General features: G+C 30.6%; 1 protein-coding gene across 1 annotated transcript; it reads right to left on the reverse strand.

The window, feature by feature from the left end:
- Positions 1 to 2,337: 2,337 nt before the first annotated feature.
- LOC111639507 (sugar transporter SWEET1-like) lies at positions 2,338 to 8,955 on the reverse strand. Its single transcript, XM_023385398.1, has 6 exons — positions 8,761 to 8,955; positions 8,605 to 8,682; positions 8,408 to 8,531; positions 2,960 to 3,121; positions 2,769 to 2,888; positions 2,338 to 2,699 (listed from the first exon to the last, which is right to left on the reverse strand). Exons 1-6 carry the CDS (start codon positions 8,838 to 8,840, stop codon positions 2,607 to 2,609), a joined length of 657 nt encoding a protein of 218 aa, XP_023241166.1. The 5' UTR covers positions 8,841 to 8,955; the 3' UTR covers positions 2,338 to 2,606.
- Between the last annotated feature and the right edge of the window lie 5,585 nt (positions 8,956 to 14,540).

A 14,540-nucleotide genomic window follows, 5' to 3' on the forward strand; every position in this document is an offset into this window, starting at 1 on the left:
TAAATACTAGGCCTATATATCGATTCTACTAGACTTACCTGTTATTTGAAATTTAACACCTGTAGCTATCCATAAACGTTGTTTAAATACAGTGTCTTTATACATGATACTGATGTGGTCAAACGAATTCAATAAACTCCTCTATTTTTCCAGACCGTCACAATTGTAGGATAAACCCTCATTGCCGCCATTGTTAGAATAAAAACCACGTGTCTACTTTGACGTCACTGGAAAGACTTCTCTTTATTGGAGGAATTTTGGCGTAAAAATTTTTCGGCGTAAAAAGTAGAGACATGCTCTACTTTATTTTCAGTTCTGTTTCAGCCAAAATTTCAGAAAAATTTTTACGCTTTCTGTTTTATGCTAGATTTTACGCCGAATTTTACGCATATGTGTTCCTGGCCTAAGCCTATAAGTTTGACAATGGTATTTGGAATGTTGAGCATGATTCCACTGACTATCCAAACACCATTGTCAAACTTCTAGGCTTACAGGAAAGTGGTGCTGAACATCCAACGTACACGTTTTTGCGTTTAAAACTTCAGCCTCAACCTCGCTTATCATACTATGTCAGAAACATCTTTCAAATCTGTCAAATTTGCAACATATTGATAAACCACGCTATTTAGATGTTTCCAAAGCCAAAAATCACATGGATTAAGATTCAGAAAATGAGGTAGCTAGGCAATAGCAATAGCAAACATCCCTCTTATCAGTGAAATGTAGCAGATATCTGCCATATGCAACATCTGATATGTGGCACGTCCTCCACATATCAGATGATGCACCTTGCATAAAAGTTTTTAACCCGAGCTAATGTTACTGTTACAATGCTAGTTTGGATACTACAAGTGTTAAGAATCTCTGGGTGGTCAGAAGTCCATTGGAACTAGCTTCTTCAAAGAACAATGGTTCAAATATAAATGTAGCTGTGAATCTACATCAGTCAAGTGTAATGGAATCTGAAGGAAACATTGGGTTTTTTGTTACCTAAATGCAATAGCTACAGGTGTTCCTGTGCCCTCATTGTTCCATGGAATTTTCCTTGGCCACAAAACATCAACTTCCATTCTGGCAAGGAAGGTCAGTCAGGTTTTCCTGTTTGACAGAAGCAATTGTTGATTGTAGCTGATCTTACATGGATAACAATGTATCACCTTTCTCAATATCTTTCACACTACACCATAGGATACACTCAACTGTCATGATGCTGCATCTTGTAGAACAGTCAATGAATAATGTTACAACAGCTATGTGACATCTACAATGACTTGTGAAATGATATAGTAATTCAACCCAGTTGAGGGCACAAACCTATATCCAGTTTCCTTGAATTAAACAATCATTCTGATAGTTTGTGAAGTTGGTCATAAGTGTAAATTCTTATGATGGTGAAATTACTGAAGTGCAACTGTAGCTAATTGTAATGGCCATTGTAGCTAATAAGGGTGGCATTCAATGGTTGTTAAAACAATGGCCATCGCTTTGCCAGAAGAACACACATTTCTTATGAAGAAAATGGCTTCACAAGAATGGGGGTTCTGTCAAGTTGATAGCCATTGTAGCCAATAAGAGTGGCATTCAACAGTTGTTACTACTATTATATCCAGAACTTGGGTATTTTGCATTTGAAGCCAAAATACCATAATGGTGAATTTTGGTACTTTTTATCAAAATGTCTTGGGCAAGTCCTGAAATGTCATCATACAGATTTGTATAATTATGATCACTTTACTTAGCTATATAAATATGGTATTTTGCAATTTAGCAATAAGACAAAAAATTTGCAACAAAATATGAATTTTTTTGCAACAATGCAAACTGACAAAAATTTAATTAAAAAATAATAATGTGTTTTTAATTTATATTTTCACAAAGAATCTAATGTAATATAGAAAGAGATCAATTCGAGGCTATGATTGTTTGTTTGATCTTACTGTTATTGATAGTAATGACTTGAAAGAAAGCAGATGGGGTGTGCATATGTTTATATACTAGAATATTGAATCTGGTATTTTCATTAGCATATGATCCATATGTCTATATTAAATTGAATTTTTTCAGCTAATGTTTCTGTATATAACCTTAAATAATAATGATTTATTATTTTTATGAAAATTTTTAACATGAAAAATAAACTACATGACAACAACGCTATGGCATACCCTCTCTCAAACATCCCAAAAACAAACATTATCTAGCTCAGCTATTTGAAAGTTTCATTCTTATCAATAATGTGTAAATTATAGACTGATTTAATTATAATCAGTAACACATCACAGATCAAGTAGACTCAATAACTTCTTGTACTTTCATACATATCAGTAATTCAGTTACTTTGAATTGTGGCAAAAACACTTTAATTCCATTTTTTGATATATTACATATAAAGAAAAGATCACAATATCAAACAGGTGTTCTTTTATCAAAAGTACATGCAAGGGAGAACAACGATTAGAAATATATCATTTCGAGGCACCTATCTTGGTCCATTAAAAATAGTGATAATAAAATATTAGTGTTGCTTTCTTTATTTTGTTTGTCTAGTGGAAGACAAGTTATCACAGTTCTTACATTTAACTGTTCCTCAAAGAACTAGGTGTATTTTACATGGTCGACATTTCGTGCTTTCGTGAAGGATAAATAACAAACAGCAATAACTGAAAACCAGATATGATGCATCCAAGAAGATTTGGAATCTGTCAAAGTTCAATTATTATTTTAGTCATGTAATACAGCCAGACATTAACAGAATATATTAAACTTACTTGGATGAAGCTATCATGTAGTAATAATCCATAAATGAACCACAGTGAGGTTACAAAGAAGGAGAAAAGGATTAGTAAAAATGGCAAACTTTCAACAGTCTTAGTTCTTCGTACTTCCGCCTAAAAAAATAATTCTAATTTTAATTTTAATTCACTGAAATTTATTTTAAAGTGCAGCATTTATTATTTACCAAAGATGCCAGAGGCGAAGCGCAGAATATTAAACCCGCACAACAAGCAGTCAGTCCGGAGACTAGAGTTGCCGTTTCTTTATCCTCGATGACGGCATTCAAGTAACCATAATAGGCAACCAGAGCAATGCATATAGAAAATATTTGTCTATTTAATGTTACCTGAAAATAGACAATATTTTTCTATAGAGTACTTAAATTTTTATATAAAAATTATTAAGTAAAATGCCTTAATCTTAATAAATATACCAAAAACACTTTTAATTTTATATCATTATATTGAATTCTGAAAAGAGATTGAAAGTTTCATGTCATATATAATTCTTGTTAATTTTTACTTAATCTCTCATGTTCTGATTCATCTAATGTATTTAATTACTAATGAGTAAGTTGGAAAAATGAAATTGTATCTTGCAACTGCAAATTTAGTAAATTAAAAGTATTAAATTTGTGATATGGCATAGTTATAGGTCCAAGACAGACAATAATTATCCCCATCCTCAATATCTTCATCATTTGTCTTACATGTTATTTAGACAGAATCAAATACAATTCTTTTCATTATTGAATTTTGTAATATATGTTCTACGTTTAAATACTTTTGCAGATTGCAGATTTATGTACACAGGGTAATTCTCTTGTTAGGAAACCCTAATATTCCTCAATAACTTTTATTGCTTTTTATGGAGCCATTTTCAACATTGCTTTAGGGAGATCTTGCATTTACCTTATATTTTGTAAAACGTAATTTTCATAGGAAACTATAAATAAAAACAGTTATTGAGGAATGTTTGGATTTCAAGAGACTAACCCTGTATATATATATAATTATTATATACAGGGTAATTCTCTATATAATAATCATATATGTGTAGGAGGGTCATTTAATAAAAAAAATAACTACTATAACCTATCTCAAAAACTGTAAGAGATTTTTAGAAGAAATGAGCAATTATTTATTGTGACATCATCACAATGCTGGAATGCAATTTTTAATTTATTTAAATTTAAAATATGTTCTCCATCTCAAATTAGTACTGTAGTGTCTCGCCCCTGTACATCATACTTTTCTGTTAGATGACCGACATGACTCCATTGCTATCTAACTCTCTTCAGGGAAAATTTCTTAATTGAAATAATGTGACTTCCAGTTTGCATTGGAGGTTCATATATAGTTAACCGGTTGTGCTACATGTGGTATCGGTGTTGTACTACCTTGTACAGCAATAAAAATATTGAATTGAATAGTTAATTGGGGTCTCCTACCCCTAAGGTTTCCATATCTGGTCTCATCTTTCATTTATCTAACTCCATTCTCAAGATTAAGGAAGAAAAGACAGAAAGATGACAGTGGGAATTTATAGGTCTACAATTTTTCAAATTGCAGCCCAAAAACAAATGTGTAAACTAAATTGTATTACAAAATTTTTAAGACAAATTCAAAACTGAACCATGCAATAGTAATGTCATCAATTGATGCATTTTGTGAGAACCATCTGGATTTTGTGATAATGTCATCTCATTGGAGCAGTGAAGCTTCATAATAAATGTTTAACAGCAGTTTTTAATTCCAAAAGAGTATCATCAGGAACTAGAATCTGAAGATTATAATGCTCTCCCATATCAAATCATTGCACTGTGTTGAAAGTACTCTCAGAGTGGAAGATATCAAACAGCAAACAAACAACATAGAAGTTATCCACTAACAAAAATGAACAATTTGTTAATTGCAGCCATTGTGCATTGCATTGCGATTGATTGGCGACAAAACTCAGTTAAGATTCATCTCTACTGTTTGCTCTCAATGGATTTATGTCTTAATGATATGTAGGAATGGAGACTTGCCACAATCATTTGGAATGTTACAATAATGAAGGAGATGATTTTCTACACCGAATTGTTATGAGATGAAACCTAGTCATGTGCTTACAAACCAGAATTGAAATGGCAATCCAGAGAATGGAGTGATCCACATAACCAATACCAACAAAAGTTTGCCAAAATCCTTCACATGTGATACATTACTAAGCAGCAGCCTTTTATGACCATAAGCAACAATGACCAAATCTTTCACAAGAGCTTTCCGCAGCTTATTACTGCTCATTCCTACAGAATCATCTCCATTTAAGTAGTTAAAAAAAAAAACCATCTTCATATGTTTCCAATTATCTTACATAACAATTGCACAATCATGCATCAACTTCACATATTGCTGAACCTAATCCCCAATCATAAATGGGGTTAGGGATCTTGGAGCATCCTTCCTATTCACAGGACCTCAGTTCATATGATTGTAACAAACCTGTAATCTTACAGAGAAGATATGTTAAACAGAGCAGAGCCAAATCATCATATCAGCCAGGAAAAAAATCGACTCAAGGATAGGAAGTATGGCAATATCATTTTGCTGGAGAAAATGCATGGAATACATGAGAGTGTATTTTGAAAGATATATACTGTATATATAGATTAGATAGGTAAGATGTCATTTTATCATGTCATAATCCACAAAAGTTTGGCTTAATTTTCTCATTTTCCTTCACAATCTTTATAGCTTTCTCATTTAAGCCGAGTGTCTATGCATCACCAACTTCATGACATCACTATGACAGGTCTATAGTAGCTACCATTTACAAACTGTAGGCACAGATTTGACAATATAGTGATCATTAAACTCTCATTTTCAATTTCAGAAATCGCTCATAGTTTTAGAGAAAATATATTGTTTCCATGACTTATCAAATTGCTCTTGTATATATACTGTACAATTAAATACAAAAATGCCAGATTAACCATATTATTCACCAATGACTTCTTTCTTCATTTTATTGTTTATTGCTATTAATAATAATAAAAGCAATCAAAACATCTGGCAAGAATTCATACTGAATAAAATTTTTATCTTCTTAAAGTAAATAAGGTATATTTTAGCATCTTATCAACTCAAGAACATTACATTATAGTTGAAAATTAAAATGTAGGTAAAGATAAAAATAAATATTTTCAAAATTGGTACAATATTAAAACAAACAGGATATTGATTGGGTCTTATTTTATTACATATATAAACTATTGTATAATTTTATATTTGAAAAATAATAAGCTATTTTTTAAGACAATTATTAAAAGCAATCTAAAATTATTGATTTTCTAAGAACCTTTGTAATTCTGATTATTATTCAGAATACATGCAATAAAAATTTATTATAATATAAAGCAGGAACTCAGCAGTTATACAGTACCAATAATTCTCAAAACAAAATTCAGCTTTTATATACTTTTTTATAAGTTTAATTTTATAATAATTGCTTTTATCAAATTTTCACTAAAATAAAATAAATCATTATATCAAGAATTTGTAATTTAATATGAGAACATGTTTTCAAATCATTTTATATTTACGTTTTAATATGTGACTCTACTTAGTGTGATGAAATTAAAATATATCGAAGCGTCAGAAAATTTTGTATTTTAAGAAACACGAATATTTAACACACCAAATAATAAAATTTCATAATATAATTGATATATTCTCTTAGCACTTAATTACACAGTGGAGAAAAACTTAAATTCTATTAAGTTATTCATTTTTTTCTATAAAATTCTTTGAAAAATCAATAATACGTAGCCTTTCTCAAATCGAAAATGTTTTGTGTGTTTAAAATTCAATATAAAAACAATAAATAAGAAAAGTATATTTTTGTTATTTGCTTAATCTGATATATATTTTAAGATATTTATTATGTTTATTAGAACTACTTTCTTTAATAAATCTATTCAAAATTTTAAGCAAGTTTTGTTTCTTACTTACATTAAAAATTTTTATTCATTAGTGTCTTCTGATATTTTAATAAAATTCTTTGACAACGTTTGATATATGATTAAATTTTATCTATTCACTTTATTTTACTTGTTTACTTTCTATTTTACTTAATGAAAAGCAGAATTGCTACTATTCTATTTGAAAGACACACCAATTCTAGCATCGTCAGGTTTTTGTTGTTTTGCAAATGAAATATGTAAATTCAGGAGTCTAGAGATTATTTAGCATAATAATTTGAAAATATTTATTGTCCTAAGAAAATTTTTTTCTCGTGTTTAAAAATCAATAATCAATAAATAAAGTCAATAAATTTCAGTAAAAATTTTATTTTTACTGAAATATATTGATTTGTCAAACAAATTGACAAAAACTTAAAATTATTTTTTAAAAAAATAATATAATATTCACAACATTCTTTCTAATTGTTTCTTACATAAATTTTAATAAAAGTTAATTTACATATATTTAATATGACAAAACTTGTCAAATATGCTTCAATTGCCACAGTCTATCCGAGGATATTAGAGACAAACAGGAGACAATAAAATGCCTTTATTTAAAATTATTTTCTTTATAAATTATCAAAATGCATTTTGGCATCGTTTACCTTAAGCCCTCTCAATAGTACAAAATTAATTTGTAAATTGTTTTAGAACCGAAGAGGTCTTAAAGTAAATGAAGCCAAAATGCATTTTGATAATTTAAAAAAAAAAAAACAATTTTAAATAAAGGCATTTTATTGTCCCTATTATCTATTTGACAAGTTTTGTCATATTAAATATTGGCAATTTTTTTATTACTTGTCTTATTTATTCTTTTGAAATATATTTAGAACTTTGTAATTAAGAATTGAAATAAATGGGGGAAAAACACGAATAATAATCAATTATATTGTTTTATTTTCAAACTTAATTTTTTCTATGGTATTTTCTCCAAATAAGAAAATACCACAAATTTTTTGTATCTTCATCCATTTAATTAAAATTGCTTCTTGTTTCTGATATTCCTACAAAATAATATCCACTATCAGATGAATATCAGAATGCTTAAGATAAAACTTTTTTTTATTAAATTCAGTACGTGAACTGGAAAGAAGTCTCCAAAATCTAGAATTGTACGACATATATTTTGTGGTTTTGTTTTTGTGACATTCAATTACTTTATTTTCTTTTAAACCTTCAAATAATTTCTTATAGTTCTGGTATTATCAACTTCTCTCCGTCGGATCATTTAATCTATAGTTCAGGAACTAAACGATTTATTAAATTAAACTTTTGGAAAGTTTTACCGTCGGCAAAGTATACCGTACGAGACGACGACGGTTCGGAACTTCTAACGAATTTTCGGCCACTTAACACAAGATTACGGAAGAAACTTATTTTTTCTCGGAGAGATTAATAAAAACAAAGAGCAAAATTGTGTTTTACACAAAATTTCCTGTTTACTAATCATCATATAATAAATCCAGTTCTCATCAATTTACATCACTTCGATTAAAAAATATCTATATAAATTAGTTTACCAATGACGCGTGGATGGAATATAGCAGAAAACTAAACAAACTGCAATTGATACTTTAAAATCGATTAATGGAACAAAGTTGTGGGAAGATTTATTGAACTTACCCTAACTGGTGTAAAAATATAATAGCAAAATACGTAACAGAGTTGAAGTATGACACCAATGCTATTGACCATGATTACCACAGCATCGTGAACGAACAAACCGTACTGCAACCAAAGGGATGCGCTGGGAAAAGCAATGAATAGTTAGTTAATGGCAAATATCAACATTGGCAATTCTTATAAGTGCAAAAGTTTACCTGACCAGACCGGCAATGAAAGGGAAGAAAGATATATCTGTACTGGAACCTTGTCTCCAGATTTTTAAACAGATCTGCCTGGGAACACAAGCAAAAGATAAGAATATAATCCTTTCAAATTCGTCGACAAGTCTAAATCTATTTAAAGCTACTTACACGCCAGTCAGGAACATTATTATGGTAAAAACCGTGGCCAGATGGCCCACCATAACCTGAAAATTTGTAAATTCTTCCATTTTAAAAATGATTATTTACATCATTTTCATACACGTCATGTTATAAGGCAAGACGAGTATAGTGATCACACGCACGGGAATCGCCGTAACCTCCGATAGGTGGCGCAGGTGTATCTGTGAACTAACGACATTAGTCGCTATCGTTAAAAACAATTAAAAAATAATAATAATTTTTTTTATGATATTAAAGATTCGACGCTTATTAATATTTTTAATTGTATAAATTCATTCATTTGTCCGAGTTAAATGTTTTTTTAAATATCTACTTATTAGAAAACCCTAACAATAATTTCGTATGTAAGCCGATTTCCAAAATCGTTATTCAAGTTGCTTTCTGGATAATGATTACGTGGCCTTCTCAAATATGACAATTAGATACCGGTATTTGTTTTTAATTGTGGACTTGTGAACAGAATGATAAAAAAAAATAAAATTTAATAAATCTGTATGTTTGCTGCTTGGTAAAACGTCCTTTGAATATCCATTTGAAACGGGCACAAATTATTTAATTAATTAAAGCACTATGACACGTGACTTTTATAGCGGACACAGATTGTNCAGTGTTTATTTTTAATTAATAAATTATTATTTTAGTTAAATAACAACAATGATATATATTAAAGTGTTGTGTATTGTGCATGAAAGAATTAAGTTGTTTTATAAATACACCTGACAGTAGAATACATTTAATATTTTATAAACATATATACTGGTATATTGCATAGAATATGGAACTTATGAAACAATTATGCAATTGCAAACCATAATTTTTACTTACATCATGTTACTTATAAATAAAGAGTCTGATATTAGTAATATACGAGGGGAGTCCGATATTGAAGGTATAGGCCAAGATTACACTTAACATTTATAATTAAACAAAGTAATTTTGACCTGTACCTTTAATATCGGACTCCCCACATATATAAGTTATTACTATATATAATTTATAGAGGCTTACCTTACTGATATGAGACTCTACTTACTAAGTAACATTGTTATAAGTAAAAATTATGTTGTAATTGCGTAATTATAAGTTCCATGCAATTAAATAAGTAATAACATAGTACTTTTAATTTAAACAATTTCATTTATGAACCAGCAACATATCTTTGGAGAATGTTGTTTTGAAGAAGAAACAAAAATGTAAGGATTTCTTAATTGAAATTAAAATTCGTTTTAAAGAATGTCACAACATTAAAAAAATAATAATAAATCGTTTTTATAGCATTTAAACTTAAACTTTTGGGTTTAAAAAGAAAATAAATGTAAAGTACCGTTAAAAAAATGCTCTTTGAATAAAAGTGAGTACAGTCGACCCCCCTATAAGATATAGATACGTTCCAATTTATTAGGAATCCGATTTCTTACAAGTCGTTGCAATCACAGCCCGACACGTGTCAAGTTTACGGACTACGGCTGATTGAAAGGTTTTCTTCCATAAAATTAATCGATTCTACACTAATCCGACTCAACATTTCCAAAATACGTATATTTTTTCGTAGTTTTATAGGAATCGTAATTATAGGGACCGTAATTATAGGGGGGTCGACTGTATAACAATGAGTATATTATCTGAAAATGTGAAATAATAATATTTTACCACAATACATTAGTATATTTTTGTTTTTTAATAATTACTGTAATGATATATATTTACTGCAGATATTTTATGTATTTAAAGTTTACAAAATGAAATCAAATTTTATATTTATATTTTTATATTTGTTCGAATCTTTATCATTTATATTTCTACATAAATAAAAATTATATAAAAGGTAACGAATTAAATGAAAACAATAATGTCTTTTATAATTTTAAAAATAAATGTTATTAGTTTACCTGGTGAATAGGCGGGACGACGTCATACTTTTGTTCTCAGAGACGTTTCTATCATTTTGATACGTTTGATAATAATGAGGATGTTTGTTTGTTTGTACCTATATACTTCTAGGCCGTTCGACCAATTGTTACGAAACTCGGTAGTTACATTCAAATACTTCTTACTTAGATAATGTCGTGCATCTCACCCCAAAATATCTGTTGGATTTTTGTAAATCAATTAATTTCTATTTACATTCGATTTTCTGAGTTACACGTAGCGCCATCTATTGGCAAAAAGTTAACAAAATAATTAACTAAATATAATTCTTACAAAAAAGGATATAATTTAAAAATATATATATATGATATTCACTGGATTACTGCGACAGGTAGCACATAGCACTAGTGTTTTGTCCCTGTACATCATACTTTCTTGTTAGCAATAGTCGTGCCCAGTTATGTATCAAACTCCATTCTGGGGATAATTTTTGTATTGAAATAACGTCACTCGCGGTATAAATTGGAAGTTCATATATAGGTAATCTGGTCCTTTTTCTCTTTCGATTTCCATGTTTGGTCTCAACTTTCATCTATCTAATTCTGTTCTCTAGATTAAGGGAGGACAGAGACGGACAGACGACTGGGAATTTATAGCTCTACAGTTTTTAAAAATTGCAGTTCAATAAGTATACTTCAGTAACCAAGTGGATAAAACCATCGAACACCGTTAATCGGTTGTGGGTTCGCGCGTGGTCAAGTGAAGTTTTCTGGGTTTTCTTCGAGTTAGTAACACTTCAATTGGAGCCAACTTTACATAAACGTCTTTCTGGGATGCATCCTCCTCGGCAGATCTCTCGTGTGTCGCGTTGCCGTAACCATATAAACCGAACTAATTCTAACAAGAGATTATTTATTGTGACATCGTCATAATGCCGGGCTGCAACTTTTCGTCACAATGTTCTTAGTTCTTTTAGTGGTGGTCTTGCACCCGTGCGCCATACTTTTCCTGTTAGCAATAAAGTCGTATAGGTCATATATATAACTCCGTTCGGGGAAAATTTTTGAATCAAAGTAACCGTTCTAAACCGAATGTTCGAATATACTGTAGTTAATCTGGGCCTCCTGTCCTAAGCTTTCCATATATAGTCTTGACTTTCATCTATCTAGCTCTTTTCTCGAAATTAAGGAAGGACAGATAGCTAAGGGAAGACAGTGAGATTTTATAGGTCTACAATTTTTTCAAATTTCAGCCCAATAGTTTTTCCATAAACGCAATATTTACGAGAGAACACTTCATGCATATTTTATACAATCTGTTGCCAAAATTCTAAAAAATTTATTATCACACAAAAGCAATTATTCTACCATTTTTACAAGATTTATTTAAACAAATCACACGAATCTTTCGGTCGTTAAGGTTAGCAACTTCGATCAGAATCCATCCAACACGGATCACTTTTCAAATATTCATAGTAGACCAGTATTAATTAGTAGTGGTTGACCATTCTCTCTCACAGGAGGAGGACAACTATTACTCTTTGTCAAATTAACTTCAACCACCATCCGCAGCACCATACCAACCTTAGATTATCTTAGGTTACCGGCTCCGTTTTTCTCCGAAATTTGATTTGTTGACAGATTCACAGCTGAATATCAAACGGTAGTTTGATATTCGGCTGTGAATAGGACAGTAAATCAAATCTGTCAAATCAAACTGTACTATTCACAGCCGAATATCAAACGGTAGTTTGATATTCGGCTGTGAATGGCACAATTTATTAGTTATCATATTTTTTCCTAATGTTATCTTAAAAAGTTTAAAATATATTTTCAATTGGTGTTTACTTGACCAATGAAATTGTGCAATTTCGTACCATCTGAGTATCGCAGTAAACGTGACATTGGTAGGCTGAAATAATCAAACTCTTTATATGGTTTTCGTTTTAATGTTTGTTATATTATAGTATGTAGTATTTGATTTATATAAGTACGAAGGTTATCTTATGCAAGGGTTTATCACACCGAATGATCAATCTAACATTATAAAATTCTTTATTCCTGTATTGTACACAATTTAAAGAATTTTTAAAATGTGTTAGAGTGGTCACTCGATGTGATAAACTCTTACGTAATATAAACCTTTGTAAATATAAATCAAATACTATAATATAATAGAAAGATTAGAAGTACGAAATAACTTTAACGTTTGTTTTTTATTTTTTGCCCGAACAATGCCGGGCTTACCTACTAGTTTGATTTATGTTATGTTCTAAAAATAGATTAAACTTAAATTATTAACATTCAGGATATTTTTAAAAAAATGGCTCGTCATTCATCGCGTTGGGTAAATACAGTCGACCCCCTATAGTACTGTTGATAATTCCGTTTTACAGTATATGAATTCCATGTTGTACGAGTCACTTAGATTTTACNCTATATACTTCTAGGCCGTTCGACCAATTGTTACGAAACTCGGTAGTTACATTCAAATACTTCTTACTTAGATAATGTCGTGCATCTCACCCCAAAATATCTGTTGGATTTTTGTAAATCAATTAATTTCTATTTACATTCGATTTTCTGAGTTACACGTAGCGCCATCTATTGGCAAAAAGTTAACAAAATAATTAACTAAATATAATTCTTACAAAAAAGGATATAATTTTAAAAAACATATAATATATTCACTGAATTACTGTGACAGGTAGCACATAGCACTAGTGTTTTGTCCCTGTACATCATACTTTTCTGTTAGCAATAGTCGTGCCCAGTTATGTATCAAACTCCATTCTGGGGAAAATTTTTGTATTGAAATAACGTCACTCGCGGTATAAATTGGAAGTTCATATATAGGTAATCTGGTCCTTTTTCTCTTTCGATTTCCATGTCTGGTCTCAACTTTCATCTATCTAATTCTGTTCTCTAGATTAAGGGAGGACAGAGACGGACAGACGACTGGGAATTTATAGCTCTACAGTTTTTAAAAATTGCAGTTCAATAAGTATACTTCAGTAACCAAGTGGATAAAACCATCGAACACCGTTAATCGGTTGTGGGTTCGCGCGTGGTCAAGTGAAGTTTTCTGGGTTTTCTTCGCGTTAGTAACACTTCAATTGGAGCCAACTTTACATAAACGTCTTTCTGGGATGCATCCTCCTCGGCAGATCTCTCGTGTGTCGCGTTGCCGTAACCATATAAACCGAACTAATTCTAACAAGAGATTATTTATTGTGACATCGTCATAATGCCGGGCTGCAACTTTTCGTCACAATGTTCTTAGTTCTTTTAGTGGTGGTCTTGCACCCGTGCGCCATACTTTTCCTGTTAGCAATAAAGTCGTATAGGTCATATATATAACTCCGTTCGGGGAAAATTTTTGAATCAAAGTAACCGTTCTAAACCGAATGTTCGAATATACTGTAGTTAATCTGGGCCTCCTGTCCTAAGCTTTCCATATATAGTCTTGACTTTCATCTATCTAGCTCTTTTCTCGAAATTAAGGAAGGACAGATAGCTAAGGGAAGACAGTGAGATTTTATAGGTCTACAATTTTTTCAAATTTCAGCCCAATAGTTTTTCCATAAACGCAATATTTACGAGAGAACACTTCATGCATATTTTATACAATCTGTTGCCAAAATTCTAAAAAATTTATTATCACACAAAAGCAATTATTCTACCATTTTTACAAGATTTATTTAAACAAATCACACGAATCTTTCGGTCGTTAAGGTTAGCAACTTCGATCAGAATCCATCCAACACGGATCACTTTTCAAATATTCATAGTAGACCAGTATTAATTAGTAGTGGTTGACCATTCTCTCTCACAGGAGGAGGACAACTATTACTCTTTGTCAAATTAACTTCAACCACC

The sequence above is a fragment of the Centruroides sculpturatus genome, unplaced genomic scaffold (assembly GCF_000671375.1).
Source record: "Centruroides sculpturatus isolate CEXI.00-Female unplaced genomic scaffold, Cexi_2.0 scaffold1298, whole genome shotgun sequence".
Taxonomy (NCBI): domain Eukaryota; kingdom Metazoa; phylum Arthropoda; class Arachnida; order Scorpiones; family Buthidae; genus Centruroides; species Centruroides sculpturatus.

Excerpts from the sequence above, each read along its gene's own strand:
- LOC111639507 (XM_023385398.1), bottom strand. The coding sequence starts at position 8,840 with ATGGAAGAATTTACAAATTTTCAGGTTATGGTGGGCCATCTGGCCACG. Across the intron at positions 8,532-8,604 it reads TTCATTGCCGGTCTGGTCAG|CGCATCCCTTTGGTTGCAGT; the intron begins GTAAACTTTTGC and ends TGCTTTTCCCAG. Across the intron at positions 3,122-8,407 it reads ATATTTTTACACCAGTTAGG|GTAACATTAAATAGACAAAT; the intron begins GTAAGTTCAATA and ends GTCTATTTTCAG.